The sequence below is a fragment of the Oryctolagus cuniculus genome, chromosome 2 (genome assembly GCF_051225735.1).
Source record: "Oryctolagus cuniculus isolate XC-2025 breed Fujian yellow rabbit chromosome 2, ASM5122573v1, whole genome shotgun sequence".
Lineage (NCBI taxonomy): Eukaryota > Metazoa > Chordata > Mammalia > Lagomorpha > Leporidae > Oryctolagus > Oryctolagus cuniculus.
This window is the reverse complement of record NC_142868.1, coordinates 133,135,588-133,155,632: the sequence shown is the minus strand read 5'-3', so window position 1 is coordinate 133,155,632 and position 20,045 is coordinate 133,135,588. Positions and strand designations below refer to the sequence as shown.

The window sequence follows — 20,045 nt, the reverse complement described above, 5'->3', positions numbered from 1 at the left end:
TTACTCCCCAGATGGCTGCAGTTGCCAGAGCTGTACCAATCTGAAGCCAGGAGCTTCCTCCGGTCTCCCACGTGGGTGCAGGGGCCCAAGGACTTGGGACATCTCCCATTGTTTTCCCAGGCTGTAGCCGAGAACTGGATGGGAAATGGAGCAACTGGGATTCAAACTGGCACCCATATGGGATGCTGGCACTACAGGTGGCGGCTTTACCTGCTACACCACAGTGCTGGCCCCTACCTGTTCATTTTTAACTACCATTTTTTCAAAGAGATGAGTGATATGTTCAGATTTTTATTTTAAAGATAACATTCTTGCCCTGTGGGTAATAAATTAGAGGCTACCACAAATGCAGTGGAGTGGCCTTAGGCAGTTTGCCACTCAAGCTTCTGTGATGGGCTTGTGCTTACCTTGGGTTTTTAATGAATGGCAGTTTATTGAATGGGTGATGTGTACATTTTCATCCTCCAGTCTGATCTTGGTAATTGAATCTTTGTTTTCTGTCCCACATTAGTACATCTGAATTTTGGCCCTCTTAGTCCCTGTGGGTTTGGTCTATATTATATTACTTTGTGCCTGGTAAAGTAAATGTTAGATTTGTATGTGCTAAGTAGATCAGCGCCTCCTCTTTTAAAATCAGTATGAATATGAGTATATGGATACTTAATCAAGTAGTTATCTAAGACTCTAATGCAGCTACCGCCCTTTAATCTTTCATTTTTTTTTTTTAAGATTTATTTATTTGAAAGGCAGAATTGCAGAGGCTGAGGCAGAGAGAGGTCTTCCATCTGCTGGTTCACTCCCCAAATGGCTGCAGTTGGGTAAATCCGAAGCCAGGTACCAGGAGTTTGTTTTGAGTCTCCCCTTGAGTGTAGGGATGCAAGGACTTGGGCCATCTCCTACTGCTTTCCCAGGCCATAGCAGAGAGCTGGATTGGAAGTGGAGCAGCCAGGACTCAAACCAGTGCCCATATGGGATGCTGGTGCTGCAGGTGGCGGCTTTACCCACTGTGCCATAGAGGCAGCCTCTCATTATTTCTGTATATTTCTAGATACTTAGCCCTTGATTTGTCAGATGATAAATGAGAATTTGGCTAACCTATACAACTCCAGAAATCCACTCTGTCTTTTCTGACTTTTGGGAGTTGGATCATTATTTTTTGTTCTTTGTTACCATTAAATTTTATATAACATTAAATGTTTGTTTTCTTGTTTTGCCAAACTTCCAATATGTTTTTAAGTTTCTAAACTTTTTAAGATTATATATTTGAAAGGCAGAGTTACAGAGAGGCAGAGGTAGAGAGAAAGGTCTTCCATCTGGTGGTTCACTCCCCAAATGGCTGCAACAATCAGAGCTGAGCCGATCTGAAGCCAGGAGCTTCTTTGGGGTCTCCCACATGGGTACAGGGGCCCAAGCACTTGGACCATTTTCCACTGCCTTCCCAGGCCATAGCAGAGAGCTGTATTGGAAGTGGAGCAGCCAGGTCTTGAACCGGTGCCCATATGGGATGCCAGCACTTTAGGTGGTAGCTCCACCTGCTGTGCTACAGTCCAGCCCCTCAGTATGTTTCTTAACTTCACTGTGTGTATATGACTATTCACTATTCATGCACCTGTATATTCCTTCCCCCTTTTCAGCCCTCTTTTAGCTTGGCTTCATATATATATTAGTACATTGTCAAGGCTGATAACCTTTATATCTTATCACAATTAGATCATGCTTTGCCTATAGGTTGGGTGTAGAAGTTGAAAACCAGTACTGTGAACTAGACCCCTTATTCCTTAATCCCGCATTCAGCCTTCTCTGCAGGCAACTGGTGTTTCTTGTGTGTCTGGATATTTTATGCAAATGTTTATATGTGTATGTGTATATGTGTATTTTGTACATCTTTCCTTATAAATATAACACAGGAAAAATGTGAAGTCACTAATAAAATGTACATCCTTGTGTTCAACAGCTATGCCAAAGAGATAGAACATTGTTAGCCCCCAGGAACCCCACATACATTCTTTTTCCCCTTATGTCTCTCCCTGCCTCTGTTTTTTTTTTTTTTTTTTTTTTTTTTTTAAGATATATTTATTTATGTGAAAGGCAGAATTAGGCAGAGAGAAAGAGGTCTTCCATCTGCTGGTTCACTCCCCATATGGCCACAATAGCTGGAGCTGGGCCAATCCATCACTGACCCCAATGGTTGGTTTGTTATTCATTCATTCATTCTTTTTTAGCTTTTACTATAGAAATGAAATTGAGTTTGTATGTTAATTTTGTACCTAGAGTCTTACTCATCTATTTTTTTGGTCTTTTTTTTTTTTTTAAGATATATAAATTTCATGTATTGCCTATATATAGATTCAGGAACATTAGTGTTACTTCCTTATTCTAATGATTTGTGTGTTGATTTATTTGGACTTCTCTAATTCCAGTTCAGCCTTACTATGGGCAAATAGCTTTTGGAACTACAGTGTGAAAAAGGGGGCTTATTAGACCTCTGCTGTTAGACTGTGGGTTTTGACTCTTACTTTGGCCTGCAAAAATCCCAGAAGAAAGGTAGACAAATGACCTCAGCACAAAACTAGCTTTGGAGCTGGGTTTGCTTTCAGTTGTCTCCTACTCTTGATTTTAGATTAGCCTTTTCTTGATACCTCGTTGATGCCTGAAAGATTTTTCTTCTTTGCATATTTTATTTAGCTTTAGCAGATGGTCTCATCACGATATTGTCGTTATCAAAAACAGAGGCCAGTTTTTTTTTTTTTTAAAATAAGTTAGAGATGCTTTTGTCCTTTTAGCTGAATAACCTGTTTCCTTTTTTTCTTAACAAAATTTGGTCTTGACTGTGTAGGCTTTCTGTAAGTATTTGGTGATTTTCATTCTATTCAATAACAATGAGGAATGAGGAAGCTGTTTGGAAGCTGTGTGTATGTGATGGAGGCTGGTGGTTGCCTGGCAGTTCTATGTTAGGGTGAACGGGGGTAGGATCAGATGTTAAACTGGGTGGCCCCCGGAGCTCAGAATGCTTTACTCTGGGGCACTTGGTGCCTTCAGAAGCTGCTCTCGTCCTCCTCACTTGCACACTTGGTTGTTTAAAAGATAGTCCTGTGACTTTTTTCCAAGTTAGGTTTAAATGCCCATCTTCTGTTAGTGCTGCATGTAGGGAGGGTTGTGGAGAAGTGTTTGTCACACGGAAACATGGGTATTAACTTGTTTTCATCTCCTGTCTCTTTGTGGCATCCCTGGTGACTGATGTAGAGCCTCCTTGGGTCCTTGTGGGTGGATTGGCTCTCTCCTGTGCTGCAGCCCCCTCTGTTCATTCCACACTCGTTTTCCTTCTGCTATATTTGTAAACCTGCTTAAGTAAGATTTCTGTTCCTTAGTTTTTTTTTTTTGTTGTTGTTGTTGAAATTGCTTAGCTGCTTATGGGCCCCTATTTGATAGGAAGGCAAGCAGACTTGTGGGATCAGTTCCCCACGTTCAACGAACTTTCTGAAAAGTTTATAAGCTCTTTGTTTAGTGAACTTCTATCACTCACCCCTTGTATACTCACAGCAAGTAGTTAGTCCTTTCCTACATTTGTATAACTACAGCAAGTAGTTTGTCCTTTCCTCGTATCTAATTCTAATTCTCTAGGCTTTCTCAGCTGTACCCCACCTCTGTAGTGACTTTTTTTTCCCCCAAGGGTTCTTTTAGCTAGATAACCCTCAAAGTTGGTATTGTGGTTTTAGAGAACTGCCAATAACAATGTCCCTACCTTGTTGACTTTGCCTGGTTTGTGACACTTATCCAACTCTTGGGGCACCTTGCTTTACATGTTGCTCATTGTATTTCTAGGTACTTTGGACTGATGGCCGAGCTGGGCAGTTCTGTGAGCCTTCAACTGGGTCCTTCAGGTCGCCCCTCTTCGCAGGCATCATCCTGTTCTACCTTCAGCTAAGCTGGGATAAGCAGAAATCTCATCCAGCTTTTCTCTACACGTCTTCCACTACTTGTGTCTGTCTTCCACTGCAGGCCTGCATGCAGCTGCTGCTGCTTGGGGCAGATGAGCAGGAAGTGTTACACACAAGTGGCTTAATGGGTGGTGAGGACCAGAATAAAGGTCTTTGATCAACTTGAGTCTGGTGTGTTTTGTAGTCTCAGCTTTGTTCTTGCCCCTGTTACTGGAGGGCCGCAATGCCCAGCATCAGCCTTTCTCCTCTTCCATGCCAGCCATTTTTTTTTAACTTTTATTTAATGAATACAAATTTCCAAAGTACGATTTATGGATTACAATGGCTTCCCCCACATACCGTCCCTCCCACCCACTACCCTACCCTTTCCCACTCCCTCTCCCCTTCCACTCACATCAAGATTCATTTTCGATTATCTTAATATACAGAAGATCAGCTTAGTATACATTAAGTAAGGATTTCAACAGTTTGCTCCCACACAGAAACATAAAGTGAAAAATAATAGATGATTTTTTTTAAATGATGATGAAATCAGATCAGACCTATTGTCATGTTTAATCCCAGTGAGAGTCAAGTTGGGAGTTGATAATTTCTTTTCTTTTTTTTTTTTTTTTTTTTACAGAGGATCAGTTTAGTATACATTAAGTAAAGATTTCAACAGTTTGCACCCCCATAGAAACACAAAGTGAAATATATTGTTTGAGTACTCGTTATAGCATTAAATCTCAATACACAGCACATTAAGGACAGATCCTACATGAGGAGTAAGTGCACAGTGACTCCTGTTGTTGACTTTACCAATTGACACTCCTGTCTATGGCATCAGTAGTCTCCCTATGCTCCAGTCATGAGTTTCCAAGGCTATGGAAGCCCTCTGAGTTCTCCGATTCTTGTTTAGACAAGGTCATAGTCAAAGTGGAGGTTCTCTCCTCCCTTCAGAGAAAGGTACCTCCTTCTTTGAAGACCTGTTCTTTCCACTGGGATCTCACTCACAGAGATCTTTTGCCAGAGTGTCTTGGCTTTCCATGCCTGAAATACTCTCATGGGCTTTTCAGCCAGATCCGAATGCCTTTAGGGCTGATTCTGAGGCCAGAGTGCTGTTTAGGACATCTGCCATTCTATGAGTCTGCTGAGTATCTCACTTCCCATGTTGGATCACTCTCCCCTTTATTTATTCCATCGGTTAGTGCTAGCAGGTACTAGACTTGTTTATGTGCTCCCTTTGACTCTTAGTCCTTTCATTATGATCAATTGTGAACTGAAATTGATCACTTGGACTAGTGAGATGGCATTGGTACATGCCACCCTGATGGGATTGAATTGGAATCCCCTGGTATGTTTTTAACTCTACCATTTGGGGCAAGTCAGCTTGAGCATGTCCCAAATTATACATCTCTTCCCTCTCTTATTCCCACTCTTATGTTTAACAGGGATCACATTTCAGTTAATTTTCAACACTTACGAATAACTGTGTATTAATTACAGAATTAAACCAGTCATATTAAGTAGAACAGACAAAAAAACTAAGAGGGATAATGTATCAAGTTGTTCATTAACAGGGCTATGCTGATCAAGTCACCGTTTCCCATAGTGTCCATTTCACTTCAGGAGGTTTCCTTTTTGGTGTTCAGTCAGTTGTCACCGATCAGGGAGAACATATGGTATTTGTCCCTTTGGGACTGGCTTATTTCACTCAGCATGATGTGTTCCAGATTCCTCCATTTTGTTGCAAATGACTGGATTTCGTTGTTTCTTACTGTGGTATAGTATTCTAAAGAGTACATATCCCATAATTTCTTTATCCAGTCTACTGTTGATGGGCCTTTAGGTTGGTTCCAGGTCTTAGCTATTGTGAATTGTGCTGCAATAAACATTAGGCTGCAGACCACTTTTTTGTTTGCCAATTTAAATTCCTTTGGGTAAATTCCAATGAGTGGGATGGCTGGGTCGAACGGTAGGGTTATCTTCAGGTTTCTGAGGAATCTCCAGACTGACTTCCATAGTGGCTTGACCAGTTTGCATTCCCACCAACAGTGGGTTAGTGTTCCTTTTTCCCCACATCCTCGCCAGCATCTGTTGTTGGTAGATTTCTGAATGTGAGCCATTCTAACCGGGGTGAGGTGAAACCTCATTGTGGTTTTGAGTTGCATTTCCCTGATTGCTAGTGACCTTGAACATTTTTTCATGTGCCTGTTGGCCATTTGGATTTCCTCTTTTGAAAAATGTCTATTGAGGTCCTTGGCCCATCTCTTAATTGGGTTGTTGGTTTTGTTTTTGTGGAGTTTCTTGATTTCTTTGTAGATTCTGGTTATTAACCCTTTATCTGTTGCATAGTTTGCAAATATTTTTTCCCATTCTGTCGGTTGTCTCTTCACTCTCCTGACTGTTTCTTTTGCAGTACAGAAACTTCTCAATTTGATGCAATCCCAATAGTTAATTTTGGCTTTGACTGCCTGTGCCTCTGGGGTCTTTTCCAAGAAGTCTTTGCCTGTGCAAATATCTTGAAGGGTTTCTCCAATGTTCTCTAATTTGATGGTGTCAGGACGTAGATTTAAGTCTTTAATCCATGTTGAGTGGATTTTTGTGTAAGGTGTAAGGTAGGGGTCTTGCTTCATGATTCTGCACGTGGAAATCCAATTTTCCCAGCACCATTTATTGAATAGACTGTCCTTGCTCCAGGAATTAGTTTTAGATCCTTGATCAAATATAAGTTGGCTGTAGATGTTTGGGTTGATTTCTGGTGTTTCAATTCTGTTCCATTGGTCTATCCATCTGTTTCTGTACCAGTACCATGCTGTTTTGATTACAACTGCCCTGTAGTATGTCCTGAAATCTGGTATTGTGATGCCTCCGGCTTTGTTTTTGTTGTACAAGATTGCTTTAGCTATTCGAGGTCTCTTGTGCCTCCATATAAATTTCAGCACCATTTTTTCCAGATCTGAGAAGAAGGTCTTCAGTATCTTGATTGGTATTGCATTGAATTTATAAATTGCTTTTGGGAGAATGGACATTTTGTTGATATTGATTCTTCCAATCCATGAGCATGGAAGATTTTTCCATTTCTTGATATCCTCTTCTATTTCTTTCTTTAAGGTTTTGTAATTTTCATCGTAGAGATCTTTAACGTCCTTGGTTAAGTTTATTCCAAGATATTTGATTGTTTTTGTAGCTATTGTGAATGGGATTGATCTTAGAAGTTCTTCCTCAGCCATGGCATTGTCTGTGTATACAAAGGCTGTTGATTTTTGTGCATTGATTTTATACCCTGCTACTTTGCCAAACTCTTCTATGAGTTCCAATAGTCTCTTAGTAGAGTTCTTTGGGTCCCCTAAATACAGAATCATGTCATCTGCAAAGAGGGATAGTTTGAGTTCTTCCTTCCCAATTTGTATCCCTTTAATTTCTTTTTCTTGCCTAATAGCTCTGGCTAGAACCTCCAGAACTATATTGAATAGCAGTGGTGAGAGTGGACATCCCTGTCTGGTCCCAGATCTCAGTGGAAATGCTTCCAACTTTTCCCCATTCAATAGGATGTTGGCTGTGGGTTTTTCATAGATTGCTTTGATTGTATTGAGGAATGTTCCTTCCAAACCCAGTTTGCTTAGAGTTTTCATCATGAACGAGTGTTGTATTTTATCAAATGCTTTCTCGGCATCTATTGAGATAATCATATGGTTTTTCTTCTGCAGTCTGTTAATGTGGTGTATCACATTGATTGTCTTGCGCACATTAAACCATCCCTGCATACCAGGGATAAATCCCACTTGGTCTGGGTGGATGATCTTTCTGATGTGTTGTTGCATTCTATTGGCGAGATTTTTATTGAGGATTTTTGCATCTATGTTCATCAGGGATATTGGTCTGTAATTCTCTTTCAGTGCTGCATCTTTCTCTGGCTTAGGAATTAAGGTGATGCTGGCTTCATAGAAAGAATTTGGGAGGACTCCCTCTTCTTCGATTGTTCTGAATAGTTTGAGAAGAATTGGAGTTAGTTCTTCTTTAAATGTCTGGTAGAATTCAGCAGTGAATCCATCTGGTCCTGGGCTTTTCTTTGTTGGGAGGGCCTTTATTACTGTTTCAATTTCTGTCTCAGTTATGGGTCTGTTTAGGTTTTCGATGTCTTCCTGGTTCAATTTAGGTAGATTGCATGTGTCCAGGAATCTATCCATTTCTGATAGGTTTCCCTGTTTGCTGGCATACAAGTCCTTGTAGTAATTTCTGATGATTCTTTTTATTTCTGTGGTGTCTGTTGTTACGTTTCCTTTTTCATCTCTGATTTTATTGATTTGGGTCTTTTCTCTTCTTTTTTTAGTTAGTTGGGCCAATGGGGTGTCAATTTTGTTTATTTTTTCAAAAAACCAGCTCCTCGTTTGGCTGATTTTTTGGAATGTTTTTCTTGATTCAATCCTGTTGATTTCTTCTCTGATTTTAATTATTTCTCTTCTCCTACTAGATTTGGGTCTGGTTTGCTGTAGGTTTTCTAGATCCTTGAGGTGATTTGAAAGCTCATCTATTTGGTGCCTTTCCAATTTCTTGATGTAGGCACCTATTGATATAAACTTCCCTCTTAACACTGCTTTTGCTGCGTCCCATAAGTTTTGGTATGTTGTGCTGTTATCCTCATTTACTTCCAGAAAGTTTTTGCTTTCTCTTTTGATTTCTTCTATGACCCATTGTTCATTCAGGAGCATGTTGTTCAATCTCCATGTGTTTGCGTATGCTCTAGGGATTCCTGAGTTGCTAATTTCCAACTTCATTCCTTTATGGTCTGAGAAGCTGCGTGGTATGATTCTAATTCTTTTGAATTTGCTGAGACTTGCTTTATGGCCTAGTATGTGGTCAGTCCTAGAGAAGGTTCCATGTACTGCTGAGAAAAATGTAAAATCTTTAGCTGTAGGATTGAAAGTTCTGTATATATCTGTTAGATCCATTTGGGCTATAGTGTCGTGTAAATCTGCTGTATCCTTGTTGATCTTCTGTCCTATTGATCTGTCTATTTCTGAGAGTGGAGTATTGAAGTCCCCCAGTACTATTGTATTGGGGTCTAAGTCTCCCTTTAAATCCGTTAACAAATCTTTTATATAAACTGGTGCCCTGTAGTTAGGTGCATATACATTGATAATTGTTATATCTTCCTGTTGAATTGATCCCTTAATCATTATGTAGTGTCCCTCTTTGTCTCTCTTAACGGTTTTTGTGGTAAAGTTTATGGTGTCTGATATTAAGATGGCTACGCCCGCTCTTTTTTCATTTCTGTTGGCATGGTATATCTTTTTCCAGCCTTTCACTTTCAGTCTGTATGGATCTTTGTTGGAAAGATGTGTTTCTTGTAAGCAGCAAATAGATGGGTTTTGTTCCTTAACCCAATCAGCCAATTGGTGTCTTTTAACTGGACAGTTCAGGCCATTCACGTTCAATGTGACTAATGATAAGTGGTAACTTTGCCCTGCCATTTGCCAAAGATAAGTTCTAATATATGCTTTGAATTCCCTGTGATCTTTTGCTGTGAGCTTTCCTTCCTTGGTTTCCTTCCTTTACCTTCTTTCATATTGATGACCGTGTTTCTTTGTTTCTGTGTGTAACACATCTTTAAGCATCTTTTGCAGGGCTGGACGAGTGGCAACAAATTCTTTCAATTTCTGTTTGTTATGAAAAGTCTTTATTTCACCTTCATTCACAAATGATAGCTTTGCAGGATATAATATTCTGGGCTGGCAGTTTTTCTCTCTTAGTACCTGGGCTATATCTCGCCATTCCCTCCTAGCTTGTAGAGTTTCTGATGAGAAGTCAGCTGTGAGTCTGATTGGAGATCCTCTGAGAGTAATCTGACGTTTCTCTCTTGCACATTTTAGGATCTTTTCTTTATGTTTCACTGTGGAGAGTTTAATTACAACGTGTCGTGGTGAGGATCTCTTTTGGTCGTGTTTATTAGGGGTTCTGTGAGCTTCCTGTACTAGTATTTCTCTGTCCTTCTCCAAACCTGGGAAATTTTCTGCTAATATCTCACTAAAAAGGCCTTCTAATCCTTTCTCCCTCTCCATGCCTTCAGGAACTCCTAGAACCCGAATGTTGGTTTTTTAATAGTATCCTGAAGATTCCCGACAATATGTTTTAGATTTCTAATTTCCTCTTCTTTTCTTTGGTTTGACTGTATCCTTTCCTGTTCTCTGTCTTCTAAGTCCGATATTCTCTCTTCTGCTTCACCCATTCTGTTTGTAAGGCTCTCTATTGTGTTTTTCATTTGATCTATTGAATTCTTCACTTCAGTCACTATCCCAGTTTCCTGTTGTACTAGTTGTTTCGTTTCATTTTGATTCCTCCTTAATATTTCATTTTCACGAGAGAGATTTTCTATCTTGTCCATTAAGGATTTCTGTAGTTCAAGAATTTGTTTTTGAGAACTTCTTAATGTTCTTATCAATTTTTTGAGATTTGCTTCTTGCATTTCTTCTATGTCATCATCTTCATAATCTTGAATTGGGGTGTCTTTTTCATTTGAGGGCTTCATGGTGACTTCCTTGTTTTTATTACCTTGGTTTTTGCGTTTGTTATTTGGCATTTTGGAGATATTTGGTTTCTTCACTGTGGTGCTTTTTCTTGTTATACTATGACTCTAGATTAAGTGGACTATCTGTTTTTGATGGAGCCTTAGGGCTTGAGATGGGTGTGGCCTGAGAGCTCTGTTTAGTGTGCCAAAGGTGACACTCCCAGGTTAGGCGTGGTAAACCTCTCTCTCTCTCTCTTTTTTTTTTGATTCAAAAGGGAAGTTATTCTGCACAGCTGAACGAAGTTGGAGGTAGTTAGCAGGCAAATGATATACCCACAGGAGCCAGAGATTGGAAGCTCTTTCCCAAGGACCACACAGGGAATCTGTTCGGCCCTCAGAGTGGGCTCAAATGCTCCTTCAGTCTCCCACTGGGTTGCCAAAGTTACGGAATTGTAGCGTCTCTGGAGAGTGCTTACGTGAATTCCGTGAGTTCTCTCCCCCACCGTCTCTTTTTTCCCCAGTCTCAGTTCAGTAGCACCACAAATTTACTAGGTCCTAATCTCCTGTTAATTTGCCCCTCCCAGAGTCAGGTTTTTCTGCTAGGCTCAGGGCCGGTGCAGACCTGAGGTCGCTCTGCTTATGACGTATGTCCAAGATGGCACCTGCTCTTTGTCTTGCTCGCCCTTGAGAGGTGAGCGGAGAGAGAGAAACCCGTGTCCGTACCAGTCACCTTTTTTTTTTCCTCTCTCTCTCTTCCAGTTAGCCTGGTGAAGTTCCCCCCCACCCCGGGGGTTGTTCCCTCTAGTCTCCTCTCTCCGCTTGCCTGCCGGTGTCTCGGGCTATTGAGGTTCGGCTCACCTCGCGTTCCAGCGCTGGTGTGTTGAGTCTGCCGCTGGTGTCCCGAACTGTGGGCTCCCACGCTCTCCATGCAGGTCCGCTCCCCTTCCAGCGCCGATGTGTGGACTCGGAGCCCTGGACGTCCCAAGTCTCCCCGCTGTTGTCTGTGTGGCATGCACTCCCCTTCGAGCACTGGTGCGCAGACCCTGCAGCTTGCGCAGCTCGGTCCCGCGCATGCCAGCCATTCTTAACCACACACAGTGCTTTCCCTGATTCTGTTTTTTTACTTTTCAAGTACATCACCAGAATGTGGTTCTAGAATTTATGGAATGCCACTTCTCAGGAGTTCAAATAAATGTGTTCCTTCTGGATTGAAAACCAGTTAAAAATTGTTTTCTAGCAGTTTTGAGATTTAGTTGATATACTGTACAGTTCACTATATACAATTACTGCAATCAATAGTTTTTAATATTTTCATATAAATAGAATCAGTCTTTTTTTGTCTTCAATGTTTGTAAGGTTTATCTATGCTATAGCATATATCAGTATTAGTACCTATTTTTTAAGAAAGTTGTAAAATACATAATATAAAATTTGCTGTTTTAACCATTTTATAGTTCAGAAATACATGAAGGGACTTAAAGTTTGTGGAAAATGAATTTAAAAGAAGTTTATTTTGGTGTTAAAAAATTGAAATCCATGCAGTTTTTTAATATTTATTTGAAAGAGTTACAGAGAGGGAGAGAAATCAGTCTTCACTTGCTAGTTTACTCCCCTGATGGCTACAATAGCCAGGGCTGTATCGGGCTGAAGCCAGGAGCTTCATCTGAGTCTCCCATGTGGGTGTCAGGCCCACACACTTGGGCCATTTTATACTATTTTCCCAGGCCATTAACAGGGTGCTGGGTTGAACTGGTGTCTGTATGGGATGCTGGTGTTGCAGATGGTGGCTTTACCCATTATGCCACATACTGGCTCAAAATTTTTTTGTTTCATGATATGTATTTTCTGAAGTTTTTGGAGGTCCCTCGTGTGTTTACTTGGTCACTGTGAAATATATGTAGGAGGGGGAAGTGAGTGTTTGGACTAGTGGTTAAGGCACTGGTTAGGGTGCCTGTGTCCCATGTAAGAGGACTGGGTTTGACTCTAAGCTCCCTGTGAGACGGTGGTGATGGCTCAAGTACTGGAATTCCTGCTGCCCACGTGGGAGACCTAGATTGAGTTACCAGCTCCCATGTTTGGCTCAACTCTGGCTATTGGTAGGTATTTGGGAAGTGAACCAGTGGATGGTAGCTCTCTCCATGTCTCCCTGCCTCAATAAATAAATGAATGTATGTGGTAGGGAGGATCTTGTCCCCCGTTATGTTCATTCCCCTGGTGTCATAGCTCTGAATGTTACAGTACATGTATACTTGTGACATGATAAGAGATGTTGCAGGTGTAATAAAGTGACTCATCAGTTGACTTTAAAATAGATTATACTAGGTTGTCCAGGCAGGCCCAACTGTGGACCCGAGCACATAATGTGTGACAAGGTCTTGTTTGATCAGTTGTTGATGGCTTTGAAGACATGGGACATGGGGCCATGAACCAAGAACTGTGGATAGTCTTTAGAAGCTGAGAGTAGTGACCAGGTGGGAAACAGCCCCAGTCCCACAGCTGCATGGAATTGAATTCTGCCAATAATTTAGATAATAGTGGAAATGGATTTTCCTCTGGAGACTCCATGTAAGAGCCCAGGCCAGCTGATAATTTGACCTTGTGAGACCCTGAGCAGAGAATCTAGCCATATTCTGTCAGATGTCTGACCTGCAGAACTATGAGATATTATAAATGACCATTAAACTGGTATATTTGTGGTAATTTACTATGGCAGCAATAGAAAACTAATGGATGTTTTTCTTACTGAGGGTCAAGGTGAAAAGAAATTGAAAATACTACTTTAGTGGAAAAAGATCTTGTACAAGGGTCAGGAGACTTCAGTTTTCATCCTGCCGCTTTTATTACCCTAGATGACATGTTAATCATTTCCCCTTCCTGAGCCTTACCAGTTAAGTAGATGATTTTTTTTCCCCCGAAGAAACCTTTTATTCAAAGATTACAAGCTTCATGAATTTCATAAATACAACCTTAGGAACCTAGTGATTCTTCCCACTGTACCTGCCCTTCCACCCACACTCCCACTCCTCTTCCTCCTCCCTCTTGAGTAGGTATTTGTAAAGGTTTTCTTTCTATATGATATGTTTTTCTTATGACCTGTTTTACGCTTTTCAGCAAAATTTTTTAAAAGGGTATAACAATTTTGAAAAATGCATATAATATCATTGCCATGAAGATAGAGGACAATTCATTACAAAAATTCCTTTCTGCTGCAGCTTTGTAGTCCTTCCCTCCCAGACCTATAGTTTTGTCATCTCCAGAATGTTATATAAATAGACTCATACAATGTGTAGACCTTAGAGCCTGGCTTCAGCATAATGCATTTGAGATTCAGCCATATTGTTGTGTATCAGTATGTTACACATATTTCATTGTATGGGATGTATATACCAGTCTGTTTTATTCCCCAGTTGAAGACATTTGAGTTCTGAATTCTTGGTGGTTAGGAATGAAGCTGTTGTAACCTTGTAAAAACCCAGCTGTTTCCCAAAGTGACCATACCATTTTATTTTATCAGCAATGTTTGAGGTTATTTTTGTTCTTGCCAGTGCTTTAAAGTTATTAACTTCAAAAATTAGAAGTTGAGTTCTGTGTGTAGTACATCTCATTGTGGTTTTAATTGGCATTTATCATATGTTTGTTAGGCAACTATTTTTCCCATCCTGTAAGTAGTTCTTGGCTGCATTCAGTTCTGTTGGTGAGAAGACTTAAATGAGGTACCTGTGGCTTCCAGGAAAGTTGTTTTTTTACGTTTTTGTATAAGCAGTGTGGAGCAGCATAGCTTCTATTGTGGTCAGCAAACCCCTGGGCCGTGCCCTCCTCTTTTGCCTCAGTGTCTTATCAGTCAGGGGCTAATGGACTAGAAAGGTTCCTGCATTCCCTGTGTGTATATCTTTTTTTTTTTTTTTTTTTTTTTTTTGGACAGGCAGAGTGGACAGTGAGAGAGACAGAGAAAGGTCTTCCTTTTGCCGTTGGTTCACCCTCCAATGGCCGCCGTGGCCGGTGCACCATGCTGATCCGATGGCAGGAGCCAGGTGCTTCTCCTGGTCTCCCATGGGGTGCAGGGCCCAAGGACCTGGGCCATCCTCCACTGCACTCCTGGGCCACAGCAGAGAGCTGGCCTGGAAGAGGGGCAACCGGGACAGAATCCGGCACCCCGACTGGGACTAGAACCCGGTGTGCCGGCGCCGCAAGGCGGAGGATTAGCCTAGTGAGCCACGGCGCCGGCCCCTGTGTGTATTTCTAAGAGCTCTGGAGTGGAGGTTGCTGGGAGGGTAGATCATACTTAGGGAAAAAGAAGCTACTAGAGCCTGATGTTAACATTATGAAGACCTAATATTAAAGAATCAGAGCAAATTATGTCAAAAAGTAGACTTTACAATTTTTCTGTTTCTTCTTTTTGTCTGAACCAGGGATTTGATTCCCCCACTTAAGGCTAAATAATGCTGACTGAGCACTTAAGCATTTTTGTTCAGATTGGTTCAACATCTTCTGTACTTCATCTTGGACTTTTTAAAATAAAACATTACTCGAGGCCTGGTCTGCAGCGCGGAGATGTTGCACGTGGGATGCCCTTCATGGGGTTCACCGGAATAGCGACCCTGGGTCATGTGAGGGGGCACCTTGGAGGTGACGATGTGGGTCCCAGCGGCGGGACTTCCTTTGCGGTTGGCGCCCTTAGCCCTGGCGGGCGCGGGTCGCTTTTGCATTTTGAGGACCCGAGCGACGCCTCGCCGTGGCTTGCCTGATTCATCCCCGCAGCTGTTGCCCTATCCTGACTTCGGGGAATCGCCTCCCTGGGTATGCAAGCACCGCTTGGACCCTAAGCGTTACGTAAGCAGTCGGGGATTGGCTGAGACCTTGGTGCCGATCCTGCGGGGGAGTCAAAAAGACCCTCGCTCTCTCTTCTCAGAGTGCAATCCAGGTCCTGGAGTGCTGACTCAGGCATTACTTGAAACTGGTGCCAAAGTGGTTGCCCTTGAAAGTGACAGAAATTTCATTCCTCGTTTGGAGTCCTTAGGAAATAATCTGGATGGAAAACTAGAAGTGGTCTACTGTGACTTCTTTAAATTGGATCCTAGAAAGTGTGGACTAGTAAGACCACCCATTATGATTTCACATGTGCTTTTTCAGAATTTGGGAATAAAGGCACTTCCTTGGTCAGCAGGTATTCCCTTAAAAATAATTGGAATCTTCCCAATTAAAAATGAAAGAAAGGCACTATGGAAACTTTTATATGACCTATATTCCTGCACTTCTATATATAGGCATGGGCGAGTAGAACTAAATATGTTCATTAGTGAAAAAGAATACCAGAAACTAATGGCAAATCCAAGAAATCCGAACTTGTATCAAGTATTAAGTGTGCTCTGGCAAGTAGCTTGTGAGATTAAGGTGCTGCATGTGGAGCCTTGGTCATCATTTGATGTATATACCCAAAATGGGCAGCTGAAAAAGCCAAAGCATAAGGATTCATTAGAACGAATGCAACAAAACTTGTATTTTATTCGAATGACTCCTCGTCGAAATTTATTCACAGAAAACTTAACTCCTATTAACTATGATGTATTTTTTCATATGGTAAAGCACTGTTTTGGGAAGCGCAATGCAAGCCTAATAGAACATTTAAGGTCATTGAGTCCAGTTGATGCAATGGATATATTGATGCAAACAAGAAAAAATGAAAAAGTGAAAATAACTGACATGTATCCTCAAGACTTTAAACGCCTTTTTGAAACTATAGAGTGTTCCAAAGATTATACCCATAAATGGCTATATGATGACAGCATGGAGAACACATATGCAGAAAACTAGACTGTCAAGACATCAGCTGGAGCAGTTTTTAACATAGATGAACTGCGTTTGGAAACCTTACCTCCTTTCAACAGAAAACTGTTCTTGTATTGCACAGATTAGGCAGATCATTCTGATAATTCCACTGGTCTGTTGGCTAAAACAGTGACTGCTATTTTATTCACAACGGAATAAAATGAAAACTTCAGTTAATTGTGGGTTTTGATCAGATTGAATTTGTTTTGCTTTAAATTTTTCTCTACTGTAAATGTACTGGTAATTGTGGGTATTACCAGCTGAAACTTATTTTTAAAACTCCTTTTGTCCCAACATCTTATATTGTATTAATTTAAATATTCCACTTTGAGTGTTGCTGCATTTTGCATCCTTCTGCGAGAAGGAGAGGGCAGGAGTTTGTATATTATTATCTTAGGAAACAAATTAAATTGATTTAAGAGGTTTATTTTACCTTCCAATTTGTTGGAATGTAATATCAAGTACTGTACAATGAAAGTATTTAAATTTTAAATTTTTTTAGAAATTAAAATATTTTAAGTAAAAAAAAATAAAACATTACTCATCTGTATAATGGGGATGTGATTATGCCTCAAGATTCCTATGAAGATTACTTCAAAACGTGGAGAATACTTAAAACAGCCATAGGCATATGGTTAAGTGTTAAGTAAAATTGTTACTATTATTCCACAGCAAACAAGACCTAGACAGGCTACCCAAACATGAGTGGAATGAAACGGCACAACTATATAAACAACAGTAGAACATAAAAAACAGAGTTCAAAGGACAAGGAACACAGTCTAGAGGAAAACACAGCCCAAGGGTTACAGAATAAAAGTAGTGTGAATTCAATAAAACAAGAGTTCATAGCTAAGTAATACATTAAAGAAATGAAGGGGAGGTTTGCAGACCTTACTTCTCATTGCCAGAAATCGATCTATGCTGGGGCAGGCATTGTGGTGCAGTGGGTTAAGCCACTGCTTGGGATGCATGCATTCCATATGGGAGTGTGGGTTTGAGTCCCAGCTTCTATCTAGCTTCCTGCTAATGTACCTGGGAAGGCAGCTGATAATGTCCTAAGTATTTGGGTTTCTACCACCCACATGTGAGACCTTGAAGCAGATCTGGACTCCTGGCTTCAGCTTGGCCCAGCCCTGGGTTGCAGACATTTGAGGAGGAGTAAACCAGTGGGTGGAAGATCTCTGTCACTGTGCCTTTCAAATAAATCTATAAAGATCAACCTACAGGGCTGGCGTTATGGCATAGTGGGTAGTCACTTCAATGCCTGTGTCCCATGTGGGAGATGTTTGTGTCCCAGCTGCTCCACTTCTGATCCAGTTCCCTGCTAATGGCCTAGGCAAAGCAGCAGAAGTTGGACCAAAGTATTGGGCTCCTGCCACCCATGTGGGAGACCAGTGGGGTCCCAGTGCTGGCCATTGTGGCTATCTGGAGAGTGAACCAGCAGATTGAAGATCTCTGTCTCTCCCTCCCTCCTTGTAACTCTGAAAATTATAAAAATCTTTAAAAGAGAAAGATCTATCTATGCTATCTGAAATGGGAACATAAAAAATGACTCTAGGGGTTGGTGCTGTGGCACAGCAGGTTAAAGCCCCAGCCTGAAGTGCTGGCATACTGTATGGGCACCTGTTTGAGTCCTGGCTGCTCCACTTACAATCCAGCTCCTTGCTAATTTATCTGGGAAAGCAGTGGAGCATAGACCAAGTCCTTGGGGCCCCTGTACCCTTGTGGGAGACCTGGAAGAAGCTCCTGACTTCGGATTGGCTCGGCTCTGGCTGTTTGGCGAGTGAACCAGTGGATAGAAGACTTGTCTCTCTCTCTAACTCTGACTTTCAAATAAAAAAGTCTTAAAAGATAGCTGGATTTTTCTTTTTTAAAAAAATGACTAATCTCATACTTTTTATAGACTATTGATCTTCAAGGAATGTTTGGAAATTGTTTTTCTTATGAAGTATTTGAAGTGCATTTTCACTTGAGATTTTTCCTTGTGCTCAATTTTGCTTAAAGCAACTTTTTATTTTGTAATTCAAATAACATGCATAGTATTTTTTTTTAATTTGAGAGAGAGCAAGAATACTCCCAACTGCTGGTTTACTCCCCAAATGTCTACAACAGCTGGGACTGTGCTGGGCTAAAGCCAGAGGCTTAGAACTCCAGCCAGGTCTCTTGTGGGTGGCAAGGACCCAAGCATTTGAGCCATCGCTGTGGTCTTCCGAGGTTTACAGTGGCAGGAAGCTGGAATTGGGACCCAGAGCTGGGAATCAAACCAAGGCATTCCGGTAGGGAATGTAGGCATTTTAACCACTAAACAAATATCCGCCCCACATTTTATGCATATTTTTTTTTTCTAAAGATTTATTTATTTGAAAGAGTTAAGGGAGTGGAAGGGAGAGAGAGAAAGCTTCCACCCACTGGTTCACTCCCCAAATGCTTCCAACAGCCAGGGCTGGGTCAAGCCAAAGCCAGGAGCCTGGAACTCCATCCAGGTCTCCCATGTGGGTGGCAGGGGCCTAAGTACTTGGGCTATCTTCCACCGCTTTCCAGGTGCATATTAGGGGAGCTGGGTTGGAAGGGAGCAGCCTGGGCTTGAATTGGTGCTCATATGGGTTGCCAGCATTGCAGGCAGTAGGTTAACCTGCTGTGCCACAACACTGGTCCCAGTTTTACTCTTCTTTTTCTCTTGGACATGTGCTTAGGGTGGTTTTTATCTAATGTTAGTGATTATTTCTAGGTGGTGGAGATATTTTTAAACTTTTTGTATATGTTCTTTTCTGCATTGCTTGTTATATGGTGGCCACTGTTAGGATGTGAGGAGGGACTGAACTATGAGGTTGGAAAAGCTTTGTGGTGCTGGGTGGGGCAGACAGCTAAATCTCTGAGCAGACTTAGAGGCTGCATTCTCAGCGTTTTCTATTGGTTACCCAAGAAAAATAAAATCTCACAATATTCTGGAAATCAGATTACACTTTGTGTTCTCTGGGCCCTGAGAGGCGACAGCTACTATTCTGTGAACAAAGACCTAGAGCTCCCATTGTAGAGTGCTGCAGTGTACAAGGCACTTTCCTGTTGGAATATCATTTGCATTTCACAGAGGCTAAGGCAGAGTCAGAGAACTTACATTTTTCTAGGTGCTAAGTGGTCAAGCCCAGCATGAACTGTGATTTCATGAATCCATGGGCCTCACTCTCTAGGAATGACCCATGAGCAACCACAGGAGCGCCTCTGTCCGCATGGCCACACAGAGAGCATTGTGCCCAGATACATTGGCCTTTTGATCTCAGAGGCCCTTGTCTCACATCTGGTATTCTGAAGAAGAAAGCATATTGAGCAAGAATTGAATTGAATCAGAATTAACAGCCAACTCTCAGCCTGCTCTTTTCTGTTCTTTGCCTAGCACTGGGCAGGAAATTCAGTATTCGTAGGCCATAGTTCCTCTAAAATGAGGAAGTAGACATGATAATGACAGGGCATGTACTTGAAATATTTGCATTTCATGGCCTGGGCTGAGCACTTTGTGTGTAAGATCTCATTCAAGTTCCCTGACAAACTTGTGCTTAGGGTTCTGTTACTCCTTGCATTTCCCCAATGAGAAAACTGAGGCTTAGCTTCAAGGTTGCTCTGCAGTTAGGGTTAGAGGTAGGATTTACATCCAGCCATTGTGGTTACAGGTTTTATATTCTCAGTCACTTAGCTGCACTGTGATGCTCTCAAAGATTCCCAAAGATCTCAAAACAAGGCGGGGTCACACAACCTTTTCAAGCCCTCGTTGGTGGCAGCAAAAGAAACAGCTAACAGC

General features: G+C 41.5%; 1 protein-coding gene and 1 pseudogene across 8 annotated transcripts in view; both read left to right on the top strand.

The window, feature by feature from the left end:
• The window catches only part of POLE4 (DNA polymerase epsilon 4, accessory subunit), a 158,057-nt gene that overhangs the window by 4,338 nt on the left and 133,674 nt on the right, over positions 1 to 20,045 (top strand). Inside the window, exon 4 of one of the 7 annotated variants that reach the window (XM_051842733.3) lies at positions 3,823 to 4,104. The exons of 5 other annotated variants lie outside the window; for them this stretch is intronic. In XM_051842733.3, the coding sequence (XP_051698693.1) occupies positions 3,823 to 3,836 (14 nt within the window). In that variant the 3' untranslated portion in view covers positions 3,837 to 4,104. Of the gene's footprint in view, positions 1 to 729; positions 759 to 3,822; positions 4,105 to 20,045 lie in introns of those variants that run through there. One more of the 7 variants, XM_089326221.1, reaches the window with a different exon arrangement.
• Positions 10,686 to 16,786, top strand: LOC100357810 (dimethyladenosine transferase 2, mitochondrial pseudogene; annotated as a pseudogene). Its single transcript, XR_016229262.1, has one exon. The product of XR_016229262.1 is annotated as a dimethyladenosine transferase 2, mitochondrial pseudogene (transcript).